The sequence below is a fragment of the Naegleria fowleri genome, assembly GCF_008403515.1.
Source record: "Naegleria fowleri strain ATCC 30894 chromosome Unknown tig37, whole genome shotgun sequence".
NCBI lineage: Eukaryota > Heterolobosea > Eutetramitea > Acrasida > Naegleriidae > Naegleria > Naegleria fowleri.
The window spans coordinates 179,323-202,543 of record NW_025407969.1 but is presented as its reverse complement, the minus strand read 5'-3'; the positions used below and the strand labels follow the sequence as shown (position 1 = coordinate 202,543).

The following is a 23,221-nucleotide window of genomic DNA, read 5'->3' as shown; positions in this document are numbered from 1 at the left end:
TTGAATGACAATATTCTTCGTGGTGCCATGTCAAACATTGTATGCATGGCACCATTAATAATGGCCATCATTTTGATTAGATTTCAAAACATCCCTAGAAACCTAAGCCTACCTGTAACAATTATTTATTAAACTTATATTTCACGAAAACTTGAACATTCTTTTGCAATATATTAATTTCCACAACAAAAATATGAGCTTCGGTTTCGGTTTTAACCCTCCCAATGTGAGTCCCTTTTCTTCCAGCAACAATAATAATGTTTCTGACAACAATAACAATCGGAGCTCGCCGTTTCCTTCTGGTTTTTCTTTTGGCAATCCTTCTTCTGCCGGAGTTAGACAACAGAACAATACAACAATAAGCTCCGATTCACAACAAAATAATAGCCCAGCCTTTGATGAGAAAAGTAACAAAACTTCATTCTTTACTTTTGGCTCATCATCATCATCCTCTACATTTCCACCACCGTCTGATCCTTTTCCGAAAATTCATGACGAAATTGAAAGTTTAACGAAATTAATCCGATCAGCAGAATCATCCACAAAGGCAAACAATGAAGAGCTGCAGAAATTGAGAAAGGAAAACGAAGCACTCAAAGAGGAAATTGAAATGTCCAAAAGCGCACTTTCGAAATCAAAATTGCTTCCAGAAGATTTAGAGATTGCAACCCTGAACACTCTTCGACAAGTTAAAATGAATTTAATAGAATCACAAAAACTAGTTTTAGAAAGAGAAATGGAATTAATAGAATCTGATCACTTTTGTTCGTGCTGTTTGGCATCAAAGAAGAATGTGGTATTTCTGCCTTGCTGCCATTTGTGCACTTGTGAGAAATGCTCCTTCAAATTGACTGCATGCCCTCTCTGTAGGAAAAATATTGAAAAGAAAATTGTCACACACAATTAATGTATCGATGAGATGCTTCCATTCCACTCACTCTTACTCTAACAATTCTTTTTGAATATTTAACAGGAGAATCCTTATCGAGCTCAGTTGTTGAGGTCAATACACACCACGAAAGAAATATATCTTGTAAATCTGATTTGTCTCCATCCTAACCTCCTTGACATGTTCATCAGGCAAAGTTTACTATTGATATAGAGAGCCTTATGACGCTTTTGGCATCAATGAAATCATTGAAAAAATTATTTCGTCATCATTCCAGCACATCATTCTTTTTGTTATCTTTACCAAAAACACGCAGTGAAAGCTCCGTTATTCACTCTTTCAATTATTATTATTATCGAAAAAAGTTCAATGAATTGGTTCTTACATTGAATCATCACATCGCAACACGTGTTCAGAACAACAACTTCTTGAAGTCCATTCCATTTTCATCATTCAAGTGCTGAATTAATTAATATCAGCTCCTTTTCGTCATCATCATCACCTTCATCAGGCAAATCACTTTTCATCACCACCTTTCTCTTCTTTATGAAATCAACCTTTCGGAAATTACTTGTCCATTCTAGTAGTAGTAGTACAAACAGCATCAACAACAGTTTGAAACGTTCCTCTTCTTCTTCTTTCAATAATTATTTATTTACAAATTGCAATTTCAACAAGCCTCATCTGGCTGAGAGTTTAGCCTCATCATCAAATTTCGTTTTCCTCTTCTCTTCTTCTTTAACGACGACCTCCTCTTCCATAGCCTCTTTTCATCATCATTGTCAAAACAACATCAGCAACAATAACGAGGACAAAAACACCATGTCATCCCATCTACAAGAACAACAACACAAATTATTGAACATCAATGATGGTCATCATGATCTTGCACACGAAAAAACCTATGAAAATGCTTTGAAAATTTTGGATTCTCTCATTTCAAGAAAAGTAACATCCGATGTGGGAGGTCAAGAACAAAATCTTGAAATTACATCTAGTTGCTTACGGAAGATTGGAATTGATATTACAAAACTTCCAATGATTCATGTCGCAGGTACAAAAGGAAAAGGAAGTACTTGTGCATTCTGTGAAAGCATTTTGCGAAAGAATGGATTGAAAACGGGACTTTTCACATCACCTCATCTGATCGATATTCGAGAACGTATTCGTATCAATGGTGCTCCAGTGTCTACAGAATTATTTGGATCTGCATTTTGGGAGTGTTATGACAAACTCTGTCAATCATCACTCGGTGAGAAAGATCTCATTGCAAAAACAACTTATTTTCGATTATTGGTTGTTCTTGCCTTCAAGATTTTTGTAGATGCAGGTGTGGATGTGGCTATTATTGAGGTTGGAATTGGAGGGCGATATGATGCTACAAATATCATTCATCCAGTGGTGTGTGGAATTAGCTCAATTGGTTATGACCACATGGAAATTTTAGGAAATAGTCTTTATGAAATTGCCATGCAAAAAGCAGGTATCATGAAAAAATATGTTCCATGCATTACGTATCCTCAGAGAGAAGAAGCTATGGATGCCTTTGTCAAGTCGTCGCAAGAATCAGGATCTCCACTGTATATGTGTCCATCCATTGAAGATTACGAGAGAGTTTTGAGTGAGGATGGAAAAATTCAAAGACTAGAGTTAGGATTGAAGGGAGAACATCAACGATGGAATGCATCATTGGCCATAGCTTTAGCGTTTGCATTTATGGAAAGAACAAATAGACATGGTAAATTAGAAATTCCTTCCTTCTCACCTCTTGAAGAGAGTATTGCAATTGAGAAATTTAAAAACAAATTGAGAGGAGAGGATGTCACATCAAATAGGCCCTCAAAAATTGTCTCAAACGTTCCATCTTCCCTTCTAAATTCTAATATGGCACATATTCGAAACACTCAACATGTGGAAACATTTTTACCATTTCATCTCTCAGAAGCATACATCAATGGATTGAGAGAATGCAAGTGGCCTGGCAGATGTCAGGTACTCTCTTTCCCTGGCCTTAGTTTTTATATTGACGGAGCTCATACCGATGAAAGTTTGGATTTGTGTCGAAAATGGTTTGTGAGTTGCATGGAAAAGAATCAGGTCAGTCAACAACTTGATGACAATTACTACTTTTCGAGTGATAATGAAGAAAATGCTTCATTGACATCAGAACGAAGACGGCAAGCTCAAAATGCTGCCACTACAAGTACTCACAAGAAGATACTTGTGTTCAATTTTACAGGACCAAGAGATCCCAAAAAGTTGTTGGCACCTCTTTCAAAATCCAAAGATTTGTTTGATTATGTGATCTTTTGTCCAACCGACTCTGTGAAAAACAGTCTCAACAAACACCATACCACCATTTCAAAACAAGAAGAAGAAAAATTGAATCTTTTACGACAAACTTGGTGCGATTTAACAAACAAAAGTGACAACATTCTCCTATTCCACTCTATTAATGAAGTATTAGAGTTTTTATGGGATATGAAATCCGAGAAGGTTTCTGTTTTGGCCACAGGCTCCATTTATTTGATTGGTGATTTCAGTAGAAAATTACACAAGATTTACAAGGCCATCTCGAAAGGTAACACGAGCAACAGCAAATAACAAAGAAGAATCAGTGCTACCACCACACAATGGAATTGTGTCCTAGATGTCAATAATTAGAACATTGCTTCGGTTTTGATTGCTCCAAATAAAACTAAGAATGAACTATTGTAATATTAGTATTTAATGTATCAGGTAAGAACATGACAAGACTTCAAGTCACAATGATGCAAGAGAATCCCTTTCACCCGAAACAGAAAGGTCAGCTTGAAAAACGAATTCAATAAGACCTCCTTTTAGAGGATAATCGGTTGACTGGAGACCGCATTAGGTCCATACCAGACCTCACCAATTATTTTTAGTTTCCAAGTTGCTTAATTCCTTTTCGCTTTCTAATTCCACACACAAGAGGAAGTGGAGCTGGTTGAAATTTGAACAGTTGATGAATGACGTTTGAGTAATATTTGGGAATTAAGTTATTTATTAGGAATTGTTGTTTCTGAGCTCACGATTTCTGAGCTAACTTGTCATGAGCTAGTTTCAGATCTAGTCACTTTCTTCATCATGTGGAATAATTCCTCTAAACAGCTTTCGTTGCACATAGGTCCAACTCGAAGCAATCCATTCGAAGGGTTTCAAATCAAACTCATTACTCTTCAAAAGATCTTGATGTTCCATATCGAATTCAAACCATGAAAAGAATTTAAAAGAAAATTCATTCATGGACGACGAACTTGCACCAGAAAGTGGATACATGTGTGGACGTTCATTCATTCTCAAAGGTTGATCCACTTGTTCTTCTGCATAGAATGAAGAAGCTGAAACAGAACGAGATACAACTTTTTCTTGTCCATCCATTTGTTGTTCTTCTTGATCACGTGTGAAATCATTTAGTTCTTGCTGTTGTTCTTGGTCTCGTGTGAAACCCATGACAACATTCATTCTTCTTCGTTCTTTTTCTTCACAATACAAATGCAATTGATAATGATACACCATACATAGCAGCACTGTAATGATGCATGCCACCACCACATCGGCCGTATAATGTTCCTTGGACCACACAATGCAAAACAAACCCAAAGCACAACTTGAAAGCAACACCACCACCAACACTCTTCTCATCCAAACCCAAATCTTTCTTGCCATTTTGGAGGATCTAGTTGTTGTTGAAGAGAAGGGAGACCATGATGTTGCTGATGAGTGATGATTCTGATTTCGACCATTCAAGGAAGAAGAAGAAGACGACCAAGGATGAAAATACTTCACCGATGAATAATATAAAACAAAAAAGGTACACAATGTCAAGGCACAGGTATGTCCTGAAAACATGTAATCTCCACAAGTGTAACCAAGTAGAGCTTTCTGATCATTTGAGGAGGAGGATGTTGTTACTGCTGCTGCTGAGTGTGAGTGGTGGTGATGTTGTTGTTGTTGTTGTGAAGAAGATGAATGAATGAGAAAACCTTCCATTCCATTTCTTCCTTCTTGCATCATTGAAGTCATTATAGAAGAGAGCATTTGTAACGCATGAGTACTACTACTTCCACGACTACTACTACTACTTCCATCCATGGATTGAGAATAATGTGAAGAAGAAGAACCTCTCTTTGAAGTTCCAAACAATCGCTCAAACGTTGTCATTTGCTGCAAGGAATAGCATCGAGAAATATCATGTGGATTTGGAATACTCAACATGGTACTCGACATGGTCATCAGCCTAAGCAACAACAAGATTCCATCCAACACAATGAATCGAACCACAATATTGAATCGATGGGTTCGATTAAAGAAGGACAAGAGGACCATCAAAAGGGCCATCACGACCGTCATGGTTTCCGTGATTTTGAATGCCTCAGGGAATGCTGTCTGAATGCGATCGAGAAGGACATCATGAAGAGGCCTCTGAGACAAATCGACAGCAGGAACGAGAGAATGCATAGTGATGAAACGTGTCAGAAAGGATGAAGAGAAAAAGAAGGTAAAGGCAAGGATGAAACGTAATAATGGATAGAGAAGGGTGTATTTGTGTTTGTGGAACATTTTCGAGAGAAAAGAAGAAGAAGAAGAGGAGGAGGACAACCATGAGGAGATGGATGGTTGTTGTTCTTGTTGAAGCATGATGAGAAGTGGTTCCTGCTGAGTGTAATTGCAACTATTGCTAATACTGGTAGTACTACTAGTACTACTACAACTCGTGGTGCTGCTGCAATAGTCGAAAGAAGATGATGACGAGGAATCATGTGGAAGATGGGAGGAAGAAGAAACAGTACCCAAAGTAGAAGAAGAAGATAAATGTGAGTCTGATGATGACGATGAGGAATGGAAGGTTCGTCCATAGAGAGGAGGACCACCACTACTACTTCTACTGCTATTGCTACTACTACTCAAAGAAGGAGTGTTGGGAATGGAAGAGACATCTGGTTGAATACTCAATACTTGAATGCTGAAACTAGTGGTGTCATTATTCATTTGGTTCATTGTGTTCTTGTTGTTGGTATTGTTGGTATTGTTATTGCAATGGATGGAAGAAGAAGAACAACCATTCAAAGATGTTGAAAGAAGAGGCAACGAGGATGATCTTGTTGAAATAAAAGTAGAAGTGGCGGAAATTGGCTCCATTTCTGGATTTCTCTCTTCTTCCATTTGTGATGAACATGATGCATCATCATGGAAGGGTTCTTGTTGTTCACTGGGGTGGCCATTCTCAGAAGAAGAGATGAAATGAGGAGGCCAAGAGGGAAACAAGTGGAGTTTTTGACTCGTCGACAAGGTTGTTGATGATGGCATGAGCGTGGTGTATTGTTGTTGTTCTTGTTGTTGTTGTTGGTTTTAGGGTTTGGGTTTTTCGAACGTGAATCTTCACACACAATTGAGAGAGAGTTGTTGTTGACTTTAAAAGATGTCAAAATTCTGTGTGAGGTCTCATATTCATACGACGGTCCTGCTGTCGTATTCTGTTCTGGAATTGCCCTCTCTCTTATTTCGAGCTTCTTGACTCTCCTCTCGTGTGTCGTCGTATTGACTGTTTTTTTGAGATGCTTTTTTCATAATTGGAGGACATTAATGTCACACCAAAAACAACGTTGTGTTGCTTTGACTCCAAGCAGCCGCCTGACACACTCCGGCAATCCATAAGATCGAATTGGAGTCGCCTTGCTGCTGGGAGGATTTTGCTCATGTCGCTTGTCATTGTACTTGCGACCACTCGAGGTGCAACGTTGAAAGCGGGTTTACGGAACTATCCGATTTCGGATTAAGCGCATATTAAGGAAAGAAGGCGTGATGTGTGTGTGAGAGTTGGCTGACTTGCGAAAAAAGAGAGCAACATGAAGAGTTCAAAGCAGAGTGCATTGAAAAGGAATTTAGGAGAAGAAACGGTTGTTGGTGTGTGTGGAAAAAAAAGTTTGATTCGCATCCTTACCTAAAATGGAAATGACAGAAGCAGGTGGAACTTGAAACCCAAGATATTTTTGGAATCCATTCAACAGATTATTATTGCACCTTGCACACATTGTAATCGTGTCTCTCATACGCATGCTCATCCAAAGCTTTGAAAACTCCCTCTCGCATCACGCAAGCGAAACACTTCATTCCTACCATAGAATGTTAATACCCAACCCAATTTGGCTTCTCATTCGATGGATGTTGGGTGATTCAAAAACGATGCGGAAACACCACTTCATCGACAATCTACAGTTTTGGGCAATGCCAAATATTTCGGGTGTATCGATGGTGCAATAATATCATGAATGTTTGCACAATATTATTATTAAATTAATATGTTAATTATATGATTATTAATTTAATATCAAAAAAAAATCTAATTAGTTTATTGTTAGCACCACTGGTGCTGGTAAATCCGTGAGGATTGGGGTTTGTTTTTGAATTGGTTTTTTAAACCTTGAGTTTTCATAATACTTGGTGTGACATTTACCAACTAGTAGGGTGAGAATTGTTTGGATTTCAGGCCAATTTTGGTAAATATTTGGTGAATTTTTAAAGTTGGGCATTTGAGTATCTCGAATCATTACTCCGTCATGATGAATAATGAAAACTTTCCTTCTTTCACAGTATCTTGATTCTTGATAATCGTTGAGGATACATTGCATTGATGTAATATCTAGGAATTTAGTGTAGAAAAAATCCCTAAAGCATTGAGTATTAGGGCAATAGTATATGAAATGTTTTAGAGTTCCGGGGCATTTACAGTGAGCGCATTGTCTTTCCTTATGTTGTTTGATATGGTTGCTTGTTAAGTTTCTCCAGATTGACCACTTAGTATTTGTGTCAATTTTAGATTTGATGAATTTTAGATTGATAGATGACCAGTTCTTGGTAAGGTGTAGACTGGAATTATCTCTATCAAATTGGCTAAACATTACATCATATCTTTTCTTTTGTATGGATTTTTTGATGTCGAAAATAATGGTATTAGATGTGGCAAGGATGGTTTGGTTCGAAAATAGCTTCTTAATGTCAAAATAGTTGTGCTCTTGAGCTCCTTTCTTAGCTAATTCGTCAGCTTTGATGTTTCCTTTGTTGACATGACCTTTAACTTTGATTAGTTGAATATTTAGATTGGATTGTTGAATGACCTGTTGATATTCATGCTTGAAGCAGTTAAAAATTCCGTTATAGGCTTTGTTTTTCAAAACGTGGATGGATATTTCACTATCTGTGTGAATTTTTGCCTTAGATTTAGGTGGAAGTATCTTTAGTGATGTGAGTATTGCTGATAATTCAGCAACGTTATGTGAGTATTCGCTGTTAATTTTGTATGAGAAATCTTGGGTTTCTTGGGAATTGTTAACTTTGGCGGTAAAGCCGAAACCTGTTGAGTTGTTGAGATTTGATCCGTCAGTGTAAATAGTAAAATTCTTTCCTTTGAGTTTTGGAAAGATTTCGTCATTGTTAAATTGTTGAGGTCTGATCTTGTATTTCTTCATTGATCTGTTCATTTCCTTAAAAATCGAATTTTCGTGTTTGATTCCTTCTGAATATACTTCTCTAAGAAGTTCATTATCATTGTTAATAAGATACAGGGCTGTTTTGATTCGAATTTCATCTGCAAAGATATCGAATCTTGGAATACCAAGTCCGCCATAGGTGATTGGGAGGTGAAAATAGTTTGTTGGACTAGCATTATGCATGAAAATTTTCTTATTGCTTTTCTTACTTCAATGTTAATTCTATCAACAAGTGATTCAGGAATGTAATTTGTTCGTAAAATGTGTGTAAATAAGCTAGTGCATTTGGCAAAAATTACTTTCTTAATGTTTGTTATCTCCATTCTTTTCAGTGGAATATATTTGAGTGAGAGTTGAAATTGGAGGATTCTTTTTTCAATATCTTCATTTAAAGTAGAGTCATCCCAAGGATAGTGTCCAAGTACTCGAAGGTTTTTGAATCTTGGTATAATAGTACCGTCTATCATTGGCTTCATTTTGCTTTTAGTTGGGAGAGTGGTTGCCATGGATTTTGAAGGATTAATTTTTAGACTTAATTGGCCGAGCCATTTAGAGATATTATCAAGTCTTTCGTTATAATTGCAGTATCTGTTTGAAACTAAATTAATGTCATCAGCAAAGCAGAGCAAACCAATATCGTTAATATTAAGCTTGGTTGGTTTGATTGAAATTTTCCATTGTTGTATGCATTTGTCAATGATGAGTTGAGTAATACAATCATATATAAGAGGAGCTAAAGGGCATCCTTGTGGTATTCCTCTTGTTTTTGTGAATGGTCTAGAGAAATGGTGATCAATTTCTAGCTGTAATATTTGACTCTTGTATGAGTTTAGTATAAAAGTTTTCAACTCATCTGGAAACTTACAATGAGTGAGAGCTTTTTCAATGATATGATCTTCAACGGAATCATAGGCGCCTTCGATGTCTAAGTTTACCAAAAGGAATGACGACTTGTTCTTTTTGGCTAGAGATGAAAGTAATAATCCGTGATTCATTGTGTTTCTGTGTGAAATAAATGCTTGTTGCCTTAAGTTGATGTGTTTGGAAGCCCATTGTCTTAATTCGTATGCAATTATGTTGAAAAGTATTCTGTAATATATTGGGAGAATGGTTATGGGTCTAATATCATTTAGTTTTTGAATGTCTCTTTTAGGGAGTAATTTAACCCAACCAGATTTCCATTCTTCAGGGATATTACCTTGTTGAATGCAGTTTTCAAATTGGTCAGCAATAAGTTGTAGATGTTCGTCTTTGAGATTACGTATAATTTGGAAGGATATTGAGTCTAGACCGGGTGTGTTGGATTTCATTCTCGATATCGCCTCTTTAATTGTTTTAAGGCTTATTTGTGGTATTTTCGGTCCTTTCTTGACGGTTGATGGTGGATTTTCAAAGTCTGATGATTTGGATACTGAGGTAAATTTTGTTTCAAAATGATGCACAATTTCTTCTTCAGAGAATTGGATATTTTTCCAATCTATTGATTTTTCTTTTAGATGTTTGTCAAACTGGTAAATCATTGAGCTGTCATGTTTGTTGAAATTTTCACTTAGTTTTGCTTTGATATCAGCTCCAGTTTCCTTGTATAGTACTTTGATATTATTTCTTAGTTTTTCAATTTCCTCGATATTTTGACCTTTTCCTTGTGTTACAAGATGGAGGAGTTCTATTTCTTTGGTTTTGATTTCTTTCTTATTGATTGTGTTAATGTATTTGAGATTGGTCTTATCGTCTTTGAAAGAAAATTTGTTAACCATTTCTGATATGTCTTTCTGAAGTGCATCAAATGAATCATAGTGTGATTCGTTCAATGTTGTTGAGATTTGATTCATATCTTTCCTAGAGATGAAGTTTCTCCAACAATAGTCTGTTTCGAACTCAATGTCAATATAGAACGGTAGATGATCATTTTTGGATATTGGTGGTAAAATAACTTCTCTGATTATTCTGATGTTGTTAGAAACGAAGATATGATCAGGTCGTGATTTTGAACTGAGTTGATGACTTTTCTGACGTATGTGTAATTCTCTGGGATGATTAGTTCTTTGAGTTGGAAACACTCAATAAGTTCTTTCCATTCTTTTTCTCTCGAATTTTGTGGTTTCCTTGTGTTGATATTGAAATCTCCTAGCACAATGTTGAATTCATTTTCACATTTTAGTAGAAGGTGAATAATAATGTTGATTATTTCATCATCATCTTCACCATCAGATGAAGCATAAACCGTAATGATGTTAATAGGTTTGTTTCTAGAGAAAAACCTTGTCCATTGAAGTTTTCCTTGTATTAGATTTTCGTTGGATATGAATCGTTTTCTTTTGTTGTTAAGAATATGGAAGAGAGCTGTTCCCTTTTGAGCTTTTCTTGCTCCAAATAGTGAATTAAAGAAGATACTTCCATTCCCTTTGTTATAGGCTTCTTTTTGATCTTCATATGTTTTTAAGTGTGTTTCAGTAATTGACATGATTTGGATGTTATGATTGTAGCACATCCCTTTGATTTCATTTGTCAATATTTCTTTTGTGGCTGTCTTTATGAGCCCGTTGCAGTTAAAACAGCCAATTTTCAAATTACATTTTGGTGACTTAATTGTTCTTATTTCCAAGAGGTTTATCACCTCTTCTAGGTTCTACTATATCTTCTTCTTCGTCATATTCCATTTCATCATCACTATTTTCATTTGGTTTTGGGTGATAAGATTCATCATCTTCATCTTCTACATCATCCTTGGATTCATGAATTAATTGATGGTACGGTTTTGTCAAATGTAATTCAATATTTTCCATTTTGGAAGCTATTTCGTTGAGTTTTTCAAAAATGGTCTGTATGGATTTTGTGTGGTCTGTTAGTGTATTGGTGATGTTTTGTATTTGTTTAGAATGTGATTCCAGTTTGATTGAGTTTTCAGTACATTCTACTTGAAGTGATTTGTGATTCTTTTCTAATGCTGAGAGGTCATTATTGAATTGGAAATTATTGGTTGCACCAGTCACTTCGTTTTCTTGTTGTTTTTTGAATTTTTCTACCAAATATTTGGTTGTAGATATGAGTTTTTTTGAGGTTGGTTTTGTGCCATTTGGTGGAGTGATACTTGTTGGGAATTTTGTAATTTTTTCCAATTCTGCAACATTAGTTGCTTTGTAATTGGCTATATAATAATGCTCTCCAGGGCGATATGGGCTAGGTTTGTTAATAATCTCTAAGTGGTTTGATTGGAAGACACAGTTGCTTTTTTCCACCATCTTTTGTATCGCAGTTTTGATATTTTTCTCTGTGTAGAGGGATGAAAATTGCAAGAGCAGTTAAGCTTAGATTCTGTTATGATCTGGTCAATGGATCGGTATTCAGAATATTTCCTTGCCATAAAATATTCTTTATCTTCAAGAGATTCAACTGCTATTCTGATTTTATAAAGCTTTTGGACTCTGTCATAACTGGTATTAGTTTCTTTAATTCCATTAGTTCTTTTCCAAAAATTTTTGATAATGTGTGTAGTATACTTCATCATCTCGTCATATGATGAAGTATGATATTTGAGGGTGTGTTCAGCTGGTGAGAAATTCATAGGAGTCACAACGTATTTGAATGGACTGGAGTCTCTTGTTGATTGTGAGTTTAAAATTCCCAAGGTTGATACATAATCTTCATGATTGTTACAGACAAGTTGGAGTACATGCGTCTTGTCGTTAGGTATGTACCATGATGTAAGTTTTTCTTTGACTGCATCTGTAATAAATTCAGTGATGTCTGAGTCGATATGCTTACTGAGGTAAATAGATACACAGTGAGAATAGTTAATTGTTTTAGCTCTTTTAGCAGGAGGGTACATGGTTGTTGTTGTATTGTAGGATTTGATTTGCGGAGTTTTTTTTGTTGGATCAAATGTAATGTTCTTGGCTGTCTTGGCTATTTGCAAGTATGACGATTGCGATTCATTCAGGTTGAAGCTGGTGTTGATAGGTGGGCTCTTAGATTGAAGCTGGGGTTGACTTTGGGGCTTTGAAGTTGTTTCAATTGGTTTGATGAGGTTTGTGCTTGTTTCAATTGGTTTGGTGAGGTTTGTGTTGGTGATGAAGTTTGTTGTCTTATTTTGATTGTTGATTTTCGATTTGTTTGTTGGATGTGTAATATTTTTGTTTTTAGATATTTGGTTTGATGGTCCATCAGTTCGATAAGGATGTGCAGGGGATGGAGTTTGTTCTATGAGTGTTGTTTTTGGAGGAAGAGGTTGTTTAGGTTTAATTGGTTGGTTGCTGTCGGAGACTAATTTAACTGACTTTACCTTTTGTTTCCGATTATTGATGTGGTTAGATAATCCGTCCAATGTTTTTGAGAAATTCTCAATATGTTTAAAGATGATTCCGAAAGCTTCTGAGTGGGTCATCAATGTTTGGTTGATACTATTCATTACAACGTCTTCATTTGTGTTCATTTTTTTTGCGTCATAATATCAAAAAAAAATGATCCACCTTTCACAGCCTCAACATGCGTTTACTCTTGTTTCCGAGATGAAACAATTCTTACTTGGAAAGGTTGGAAAGACCAATGCTGTGAATCTAGGTACTAATGGACGAGAGGAGATTGAAGAGTTTGAATATGTGTCTAATAGTCATCATTTGGAAGGAAAATCATTTTCGGAATTGGTTAAAATTATATGTGATCATGTTTCATTATTTTCTGATTCGGATATCAAGAGATTGGTGATTCCATATATTATTTTGTTTAAAAAGAAGAAGGGAACAAGCCTTGTAGAACGGTTTTGTTATATGGTGGATTTTATTTGTTCGCATCGACATTTTCCGATTATTATTTCTAATTTATTAATACCATTGTTGAATAAGAGGAGTTTTTATGAAGGTTGTTTGAGAGACTGCTTTGAATCATCTAAAACAAGTGATCAGCATGGAAGAAGTAATATTGAACATGAATCATTGGTGAAAGTGTTAACAACACTGCACGAAAAGGTCACGACATTGTACTTTTCAAACCATAGTGTAAATACCGCACAAAATACGAACAATGAGGATGCAATGAAAAATAGTGTGATTGTAGAATTACTCGATCAGGCATCTCAAGCAAGCATTTACAGAGAGAATGAAATGAACAAGGAAAATATTTTTGCGCGTACTAATTCCTCTCTCTGGAGACTTCCTTCTTTTTTCAACTCTGAGCAGTATATCAAACATATCATATACTCACTAGATTTCACCGCTACGCAAAAAGAAAGCTTTAAGGATGAGGATGATAACAATGAGTCATCTTTTCATTCATACAATATTACACTCTTGTCTGACGTGATTACACAATTCAACAAGAGAGGCTACATGTCCATTTATTGTGACATTCTTGTGGATTGGTATTGGAAGTCTCATAACTGTCTATCATCATTTTTCTCATCAATGGAACAGAAAAACAATATGCATGCACTAATTAAGGAATTTTTGTTAAAAATTCTTTCCACTGAAATATCGAAAGAAGATTACGAACATTTGGTTAATTTTATTTCCAAGATGATGACCTCTTCTATTGTATGGTATGATTGCATGACAAATTCGATGATTCTCAAGTATGCATTTGCTGAGTTAGTTGTCAATAGACGTCGATACATTTTTGTGAAATTATTAATGGATGTCGCTTTGAAAACTGCTGAGAATTGTAAAGAAAAACCTTTGACAGCAGTAACAGATTTTATTAGTGCCACATGGAAGACTCACTTCTTCATCATGCAGTCCAATGTTGAACAGCAGCTATGTAAGTGTGTTTTTACTCAATGAATTTATTTCGCTAACACACAATTCCTCATTAATTCAATTGAACAACACAGTTGTATCGTATTGCCTTGCTGGATTAATCTCATTAATGACCAAACAAGAATTTGAAAATTCAGAGACACTTCGGAATTGCATTGAAGGCATACAACAACGATTGCACTCCTCAAGCTCCCATTTAAGAATGAGTTGTTCTGTAAGTATATTCGAATTTTCATTTGATTGATTCGATGATTACTCATGAGGCATCTTTAGCTGATTTCTCTTCAAATGAGCAAGACAATCAATCCAAAGCAAAACCCATTGGTACTTTTCGATGATTTGAAAGATTGCCTCGATGAATTTCATAATCGTCTTTCTCAATGCATTTCTGCAAATGCTACTTCTTCACTCAAAAAACAAACGTATGGAGCGTCATCAATGGCATATGACAGCATGGATATGCAGGACAACAACAAACAACAAAACAAAGTACCATCCAAAAGAAAGGAAAAGAAAGCCTTCAATCCCAATGCATTGCTCATTGATGATGACGAGTCGTCAGAAGATACCAACGAAGATGACAATGAAGATGTTTCTGACACGTCCTCCGTCGAATCATTACAATCTCTCGAAATGTCTGATGATGAAGGAGGTAGAGGTGATGAAATGAATCCATACAAGCCATACTATGTGAGAGATTTGATTGATTTTCTCTTTGCCAATGATCAGGACAAAGATCAAATGCTAAAAATCGAAGCTGCCCTCAAGTATGCAGTTCCTGTCATTGAAATAACAGATCCAAAGATACTTCAACTCAATGCTGTTCATCTATGTACTGCTTTATTGACCTGCAGTGAAACTCATATTCAGAACTACTTTAAGTATCGAATGGATGCCATGGTTTCATTGTTGACAAAGAGTTGCATGTCCATTGTGGATTTACAGCATGACAAAAAAGATCAAAGATCCATTGATTTTGAAGATGAGACACTGCTGCTGTACCTCACAAATAAGTTTTGGTCGAACCAAGTCACTCAAGCTCAACGAATTGACATTTTGACAGTACTCGTTAAAACAGCCATCAATTTATCCAACAATTCTTCATTGGTTAGTCCTCAGGATCAAATCCTTTCATCACAACAGAAAAAGGAAGAACTCGAACAACAATCCTCACATCAACAAGAGCAGAGCAAGTCCTCTCTTGTTTCACCACAATATCCACCTAATACTAAAAGATGGGGATCGGCTCTTAACCCTTCGAAAAGAAAACAAACCGAGACACGTCCCAATTACTTTTTGCTTCACGCCAATCGATTTTACTACATGCTCTTGAGAACCAAATCAAGAGTTTCAGAGACTATTCATGTCATGTTTGGGGAAGATAATTTGGTACTCTCAAAGATTATTCATACATTGGGGGTTTTCTTGTTTTGCTGTGGCACTAATCCAGCGCCCTTAGTATCTCAACAATTAGGAAAAAATACTTTGGAGTTTTTGTGGACCTTAATTTTACATTGCAAAGATGTTTCCACATCTAATAATCTAAGATTGAGCGTACTAGGAACGTTGAATACAGCTATTTCATGCTGTACATCTAGCATTTTGCTTGAGGAGTTACTTGTGGATATTCATCAAGTATTTGATTGGCTCTTGAATATATCTGAAAATGATAGCCATTTAGAATGCAGAGAAATAGCCAAAATGGTCTTATCAACTCTGTCGTCTAAAATCAAGATTTAGAAATTATTCACAGTAAGAAAACGGGTGGATTCTTTGGTCAATCAAAATTGGAAATTAAGAATCTGAAGAAGAGAAATTTGATGCCTAAATGGCTGTACAGGCAAAAAACCGCACCACACATTATTGTTTCTTTTTTTTCAACTCGCTCAACTGATTACTTAGCATGGTTGTGAGCTCGAATTGATTTAGCAGGACAGTTTTGATATTTCCAATGGCTTCTCGAGATGACACTTTTTTCTTTGTTTCTGGAATAGTTCTCAAATCCTTTTTCACTTTCAATACTCGGTAGGGATTCTCTGTGGCGTACAAGACGGCTTCTTCTTCGTGGTGACTATTGTCACTTTGCTCTGGACTCGTCGAAGCAGCTCCCTCAAGGCAACTTCCTCGTGATAAGCTTCTCCTATTTTCAGATCGAATTAATTTTTCAACTTCCTCTGCCTTGAAAGCTCGTTGCAAGAATGGCCATCACTACACGATCATACTTACAATGATATTTTCCACTTCTTCCTCAATAGTTTGTGTCTTTTCTTCCACAAATGAGGATGACATACTGAGTGAGTTCGCTCCAGAACGAGACGTGAACAAAGACGGATTGCTTCTCATGGCATGCTCTTTTTGTTTTCTGTAGTAGGATCCGTCAAAAATTTCCTTCATGGATGGTTTCATACGAATTTTGGGACTTTTCTGTTTCGGCTCTGTAGAAACCTCAGGGAGAGTTTTTGGATGGAATTGTGACTTGCATTCTTCTTCGCTATGATGAATAAAACTGAACCGTTCATCCATCACCTCATCGGGCAGTGACGAATTTAAAATTTCTTGCTTTTCTTTTTCATCATTTATGTTCAACAAAGCCAGCAAATTCCAAAACATTCGTTCATCCAAATACTTTTCTGCTGCTTTAAACGTTTCATCCTCCTCAATGATCATGATTGCTTTCCAATTTTTCGATCAATGTAATTTTAATAATTTTTTTTTTAAAATCTCTTTCATTCCACGATCTCACTTTTTTTTCGTAAATTTGAATTGCGGGAAACATCCGTCTCCCGCCTCTCAAATAATCAAACGTCCAAATTTTGAAACTCATCACAACAAAAAAATATTTAACATCAATCCTCCACACGAATCTAAAATCATCATCCTCCACAATGCCCAAATTAACCCAAGAACAACTCTCTGATGCCCAAGATGCCTTCAACCTCTACGATAGAGATGGAGACGGAAAAATTACTTTGGCCGATCTTGGTACTTTGTTACGTTGCTGTGGAAAGAATCCAACCAATGCTGAAGTTGAGAATATCAAAGCAGAGGCTGATCCATCAGGCACAGGCTCATTCACTTTTGAAACATTGAAAACTCTTTTGGAAAAGTATACATTCAAGGCTGATAACGAACAAGATGTAAAGGATTGTTTCCGTATCTTTGATAAAGACGGAACTGGATTTGTACCAGTCTCTGAATTGAGACACGTTTTAACGACTTTGGGTGAGAAATTATCAGCAGCTGAAGTTGATGATTTGCTCCGTGATGCCGAAGTTGATGACAATGGTAATCTTAACTATGCTACTTTTGTTCATATGCTTATGCCAAGCAAGAATTAGGTTGTTGTTGATTGCCAATGATTAACCATTGACCATCAAATATATTTTCTCTCATGGAGAGGTTCTTTTTTCAATTATATATATATATATATTTGTACTCATTCCGTTCCTTTTAGGCCACCAAAGGATGAGCAACACTATTACTGCAATGAAGAGTTTCAAAGACGGATGATTTCATTTGTTTGCAATCATTAAAGTTGCAGTTTGTGTGATCCGAGTCGTGTCTCAACAACAAGCCTCTTTTATAATGTCAAATTCAAATCATTCTCTCGAGTTTGTACAAGGATTGGAAGGTGTGGATGAAAATTATATCATCAGCCATGAGGGAGGATCATGTGTACTTTGGATGTAGTATTGTCGTCCATTATTGAATTCACAGTCTTTGCATCATCATCATGATCAATCGATAGAATCTCTTTAACAGGTACCTCGTCCATCAATACTAAAATTGGCCGTTATGAATAGTAATAATAATAATAAAGACTCGAAAAAATGTCTGCAACTGCCTCATCATCATCAACTTTATCAGATCGGAATGGACGTGATGAAGAGGATGCATCTGGCAATTCCCGAGAGGAAACTAGATCTTCCTCCTCAAATGTTTCATCATCATCATCGACTGCACTGCCCAAAATCATACCATTCCCATACTTGATTTGCTTTGAAAATACATATTATTGGAAGGCTGCTTTTAATCATATCATTGGAAAATTGTACATTTCATTTGATTTTCTGTATTTTGAAGGACATGAATCGACCATGATCATTCATGGACGTAAGGGAAAGTTCTGCTGGATCGCTCACGCAGAGTTCATCCTCCACGGATGCATCTTCTTTGGCTGTAAATAATGTAAAAACAACAGAAAATTCGAAAAATAGATCCATCTCTATAGTTGTTTTATTTGAAAATATCAATTCTGTGGAACGTGAAAATTATTTATTGAATCCTTGTTTATGTGTGAAAACAAATTTGAATAATGGAGAGAAGGTATGTGTGACAAGTAGTGATCACCAAAATTGAACAATAATGAAAACCTACCATTATTCTTTTATTTCTTAACTATCATTTCTCTCCTATTGCAGCATTATTTCTATAAATTAGAAAGCATTACGAACTGTATTTCAATAATTGAGCATGCAAGTCAAATGTCACTCTCATGCCAACTTCGAAACAAATTAATCACACTGAAAGAAGAGAGGCCTGAAGTCAGACCTCATTCAAAACCAACAAAACAAAAGCCTTCCAAAAAGAAACCAACATCCACTACTGATGAAGATCTTTCCACTCGAGATAAAATTGAACGTGAAAAAGATGAAATGATCTTGCTGGCAAAACACACCAAGAGCATCAATCAAGATTCTCTTCAACAATTAACTTCTCAACAAAATGATCTGAAAGAAACGAAAGAAAAATATTTGGAACCCATGAACACCTACAATGCTCTTGGAAGTCGATTGTTGACAGGAATGTCATGGGGTGGATTCTTCAAAAATCTGTGGAGTTATTCGAATTGGAAAAAAATTGAAAAACAGGCTCTTTCCTTTCAGTCTGGAGAAACATCTGAAAAACAAAGAAGCTTAGATTTTGATGCCCATGCGTTTGAAATTTTGATTCGAAAGGGAGATACAAAACATTGTAAGTAATCATGCTTTTTGTGTCAGTCAAGTTTGAACTTTTGATATTTGCATGATTTTTTGACGGTGATCATGTGTCTCATACAGATACTGCATGCATTGCTGTGATGCGATCAAAAGTGATGGAAATTATTGATGACAGACAGAGCAGATACATTCAAGATTCGATCGAATATTCCAATTTGAGTGGATTGGAAGTGATAACTCCCTTTGTTTTCACTCTCATTTTCAAAACCACAAACACCACTCTCACAATATTGTCTGTATTTACGCCTTTCATTATTGACCACATCAAGAGCTGTAACAAGACAATTATTCCAATGGATGAAACTGGTTGTTTTCATTCTTCAAAATTTGATTTATTTTCCTTGTACTCTAAAAATTCTGTTCAACTTGTACACATTGCCATTGATTTGCTTCGAGACTATTTTCCCAAAGATTTGGAGGAGGAAACAAACAAGAAGGACGCAAAGTTAGATTACTTACTCGATATTGTCAATGATATTCACTCCGTTGCAAGTGTTACAAATAATGTTCTCTCTGAATCGCATCAATTTCTGGAAGATTTCGTGACGGATGTGCAGGGAGTGACGAGTGATGTTAACAAGAATACCAGAGTGATCAATAAGAAATTAGAATCGTCGTGGTTTTAGTTTTTTGCAATCATTAGGTGTCAATAAACAATTTTCGCTTCTCGCTCTCGAAAAAGATCAACAATCATATCCTTCTGCATTAAAAACCTACAAACGAGAAATGGATTTGATCCACAACGCTTAATTACATGAGGAATTTGAAACAACCAAAGCTTTTCGCTTTTTGCTACACGGCCCAACAACCCCCTTGTTTTTGCTTGATTTAATGGTTTTTTCTTGTTTTCCTCGAATTTTCACTTTTTAATGCACAGAGTCAACTGTGTTAGGGAAATTAATTCAACATCGATGTGCGAATTTGATCCAAATCATGAAACCATCAACAAGATTGATTTTTTGATTTGTTTCATTTTTGTCCTTTCATTCAACAGAGCAAAACTCAAAACTTGAAGAATTTGAAAAAATCAAAGCTTTTGGCATTTTAATGCACAGGCCCAACATCATTTCATCAAAATGGGAGTCTCTATTCGTTGGAAGGTAATGATTCTGAATTTGCGATTGTCTCACACAACAAACTGTCGAGAGCTGTTTTAAATCCAACCAGATAGTGATGAGAGAACATGAACCGTGACAACACAATTCTTCCAAATTGGTACATATCCACTCGTTGAATGGTGTAATCACGATTATTAGTTATCAAAGTTGCTGATTTTTGAGTGTGTATAAAGTTTTTCACATCCAATAAATGATCTTCGCTCGGTACAGATCCATTCTCATTGCCTTCTTCATAGCTTTTTCGTACCGTTTTATAAATCGTTTTCACAGTTGAAAATATCGAAGAGACCACTGATCCTGATTCTTCTTTTTCTTCAACTTTCTTTTCTGAGAATAACTGTTCATTAAATATTTCAAACAATGTCTCTGTCACATCCTTACTTGCTTGTTTCTCTGAATCTGGAATAATAAGAAAGAGTGAGCCGGGAGGATAGAGAGTATGTATTTCCTTATTGGCTTCATTCATTTCTTCTACCAATAATTCAATAGCTTCATTGGTCAATGGTGCTACTGCTGCTTCAACAGTGCTAATTTGTTCCTTTTGCGTATTGTTAGTATTATCATTATTCTTGTTGATATCACTAGCGTTGGCTGTGCATGTGGATTCAGTAGGATTGACATCCACTGTGGGAGATGATTGTTCAATGGAAAGATTGGCTTTTGATGATGATGTAATAAGAGTTTTTTTCGTCTGAAACAATGGTGAGTATCCCCATTTCACGAGATAGGTGTCCATAGTCACAGCAACATTGGCAATCTTCGAATGCTCATTAAAAAAGTTTTTCAGCTTCTCTTCCCATTTTGTTTCGTTAATTTCAAGACGTAATTTTTCCACTTTGTAATTTGAAAGGAAAAATTTTGAAATGTATGGTCACGACAAATCTTACGTGTTGTTTCAACATACCTTGACCCAAGCTAATTCTTGGAACAATGTCACCAGCAATAATGTAGCTTGTGACAAAAGATCGACACCAATTTGAGAGGTTTTCTGAAAAAACTGCACTGGATGCATAGGTTATGGCTTCAATATCAGGGAGGGAAGGTGCTTGTTGTTGTGACGAGGAACGTAAATGCGTTTCTTTCAATGATGCAAAATAGTCCTTATAACGTTTTAAAAATGTTTCTCTTAAAAGAATAGAGACTGTTTGGGAATGATCCGAAATTTTCAAATGATAATCATTCATTGTGGAAAGAGCATTAATTGTTGTGATCAAATTTTCAGTTCAATTTACAAATCATTCTTTCAAAATATGCATTCAACTTACGAACAGCTGCCAATCCTCCTCCCAACGAATGTCCTACCGTAATAATTCTATACGATTTGTAATCACTCGTATTCGAAAAGATATTATTCAGTAAAAAGTCTCGAATTTTTGACAAAATCCATCGAGCCGTATTAATATATCCTGCATGAACTTTTCCATGAATCATTTGCTCGTTATCATCTGATTCACAAAAATTTTCATGGTTGTTATTTTCCACATCAAAAGTAAAATCAGCAGTGTCAATAAGGTGCTCTCTTTTTTCAACCTTTCTCTTATAGTCACCATAGAATCGGTGAACTTTCAAGTCAGAATTTTCAGCACTCAAATTTGTGAAAATATCTGCCAATTGAGAAGTTCCTCGAATGGCAATAATCACTGTTTTCAAATCATGATCCATCTTTACAAAGAAAGCCTGTTGATTTGCTTCACTAATATTTACATAAAACAATAAATTAGTTTCATATCTTAACGATTCCAAATATTTGAGGGAATTGCTGGAATATTTTGGTTGTGGTGATGAAGAGAACCAGGATCTGCTTTGATTCAAACTTTCATAGCCCTCAAGAAGAGCTTTTTGTACTTTTGCTCTCTCGGTCTCATTGGCTACATTGTAATAGGCTAAATTTGCATAGTACAACATTCTTTTGGCAAATATTAACTGCTCTTGTAATAATGTATTGAGTTCATTGTCATGATGATGATGATTCAGAGTCGAGTGTTCATTCCACCACTTGTATTCTTCATCTGTTTCTTCCTCCCCGTTGGAACGGTTATAAAGAATTGGATTTCTCATCTCCTCTCCGATCACATCATTCTTGGAATGTTCATTCGCTAAACAACTCAATCCGAACACAATATCACCAATGGTGAGATGTTTATAGCTCGGAAAGCTTTCTTTCAAACATGCTGCTGTTGCTGTAATCATTTCCTTGTAAGAAAGTTTGGCATTGGTCTTATTTGCTTCGGGAACAATGTTCTTTCCAGAATTCTTTAAATAATTTTCATCATCGTGTGGATGGTGATGCACCGAGAGTTGTTGAGGCAACTCTTCGGGTGGTGGTGGTGCTGATGATGATGATGGTTCTGATGATGAAGAGGGATGAATCATCTTGTTCGTAAGGGTCTTTTTAATCTTCTTTGCAAACTTTTTAATTTTCCGAATCAATAAGTTGTGTCGTGGTGAGACCGTTGTGGATGTTCCTAATGTTGTTTTTGTGTTGTTGGTTGTTGTTTTTGGAGTAGCAACAGTTGTTCTTGTTGAGGAGGAGGAGGAAGAGGAGCAGCAGGAACACACGCCATGCGAAAACTTTGAAAATAAATCTTTTCTGTCACTCTTTGTTTTGTTCATCCTTAAAGTTATAATTTCCTTTTTTATTTACTTTACATTTATGCGAAAATTTCTAATCTTCAACGTTCTTGAAGATCATATGAACATGAATCGTTTTACGAGTTATGAGTTAAATTGCGTGGAGAATGGGTGCAACGCAACCCTCCAAAAACAAGAGCTCCAAAGGAGACTGATCTACAATAAGAGATCAAAGAATTGTGTCACCTGTCAAACGCCATCAATTCCATCAGGTCACATTTGCATGAACATATCTCCAGCAAATTTCCTGTAATACAACAAATTATCAACTCCAACTGCTAATACTCTATTCTACTCTGAAGATGACTCAAGCATTTCCTTA

At 36.0% G+C, this 23,221-nt stretch overlaps 10 protein-coding genes across 10 annotated transcripts; 5 read left to right on the top strand and 5 right to left on the bottom strand.

The window, feature by feature from the left end:
• Positions 1–193: 193 nt before the first annotated feature.
• On the top strand, positions 194–907 carry FDP41_004387 (uncharacterized protein; the record flags this gene model as incomplete). The annotated part of the gene is made up of 1 exon (XM_044707795.1): positions 194–907. The coding sequence occupies one exon, from the start codon at positions 194–196 to the stop codon at positions 905–907; it is 714 nt and encodes a 237-aa protein (XP_044561201.1).
• Positions 908–1,711: 804 nt separating this feature from the next.
• On the top strand, positions 1,712–3,493 carry FDP41_004386 (uncharacterized protein; the record flags this gene model as incomplete). Its single annotated transcript, XM_044707794.1, has 1 exon — positions 1,712–3,493. The coding sequence occupies one exon, from the start codon at positions 1,712–1,714 to the stop codon at positions 3,491–3,493; it is 1,782 nt and encodes a 593-aa protein (XP_044561200.1).
• Positions 3,494–3,979: 486 nt separating this feature from the next.
• On the bottom strand, positions 3,980–6,220 carry FDP41_004385 (uncharacterized protein; the record flags this gene model as incomplete). The annotated part of the gene is made up of 1 exon (XM_044707793.1): positions 3,980–6,220. The coding sequence occupies one exon, from the start codon at positions 6,218–6,220 to the stop codon at positions 3,980–3,982; it is 2,241 nt and encodes a 746-aa protein (XP_044561199.1).
• A 1,037-nt stretch (positions 6,221–7,257) lies between these two features.
• FDP41_004384 (uncharacterized protein) lies at positions 7,258–10,232 on the bottom strand (the record flags this gene model as incomplete). Its single annotated transcript, XM_044707792.1, has 2 exons — positions 7,258–8,604; positions 8,700–10,232. 2 exons carry the CDS (start codon positions 10,230–10,232, stop codon positions 7,258–7,260), a joined length of 2,880 nt encoding a protein of 959 aa, XP_044561198.1.
• Positions 10,233–10,985: 753 nt separating this feature from the next.
• On the bottom strand, positions 10,986–12,832 carry FDP41_004383 (uncharacterized protein; the record flags this gene model as incomplete). Its single annotated transcript, XM_044707791.1, has 2 exons — positions 10,986–11,671; positions 11,836–12,832. The coding sequence occupies 2 exons, from the start codon at positions 12,830–12,832 to the stop codon at positions 10,986–10,988; spliced, it is 1,683 nt and encodes a 560-aa protein (XP_044561197.1).
• Positions 12,833–12,860: 28 nt separating this feature from the next.
• On the top strand, positions 12,861–15,890 carry FDP41_004382 (uncharacterized protein; the record flags this gene model as incomplete). Its single annotated transcript, XM_044707790.1, has 3 exons — positions 12,861–14,151; positions 14,225–14,364; positions 14,424–15,890. 3 exons carry the CDS (start codon positions 12,861–12,863, stop codon positions 15,888–15,890), a joined length of 2,898 nt encoding a protein of 965 aa, XP_044561196.1.
• A 120-nt stretch (positions 15,891–16,010) lies between these two features.
• On the bottom strand, positions 16,011–16,817 carry FDP41_004381 (uncharacterized protein; the record flags this gene model as incomplete). The annotated part of the gene is made up of 2 exons (XM_044707789.1): positions 16,011–16,328; positions 16,377–16,817. The coding sequence occupies 2 exons, from the start codon at positions 16,815–16,817 to the stop codon at positions 16,011–16,013; spliced, it is 759 nt and encodes a 252-aa protein (XP_044561195.1).
• Positions 16,818–17,035: 218 nt separating this feature from the next.
• Positions 17,036–17,488, top strand: FDP41_004380 (uncharacterized protein; the record flags this gene model as incomplete). Its single annotated transcript, XM_044707788.1, has 1 exon — positions 17,036–17,488. The coding sequence occupies one exon, from the start codon at positions 17,036–17,038 to the stop codon at positions 17,486–17,488; it is 453 nt and encodes a 150-aa protein (XP_044561194.1).
• Positions 17,489–17,980: 492 nt separating this feature from the next.
• On the top strand, positions 17,981–19,776 carry FDP41_004379 (uncharacterized protein; the record flags this gene model as incomplete). The annotated part of the gene is made up of 4 exons (XM_044707786.1): positions 17,981–18,201; positions 18,269–18,476; positions 18,572–19,124; positions 19,211–19,776. 4 exons carry the CDS (start codon positions 17,981–17,983, stop codon positions 19,774–19,776), a joined length of 1,548 nt encoding a protein of 515 aa, XP_044561193.1.
• Positions 19,777–20,236: 460 nt separating this feature from the next.
• Positions 20,237–22,881, bottom strand: FDP41_004378 (uncharacterized protein; the record flags this gene model as incomplete). Its single annotated transcript, XM_044707785.1, has 3 exons — positions 20,237–21,102; positions 21,173–21,409; positions 21,534–22,881. 3 exons carry the CDS (start codon positions 22,879–22,881, stop codon positions 20,237–20,239), a joined length of 2,451 nt encoding a protein of 816 aa, XP_044561192.1.
• Between the last annotated feature and the right edge of the window lie 340 nt (positions 22,882–23,221).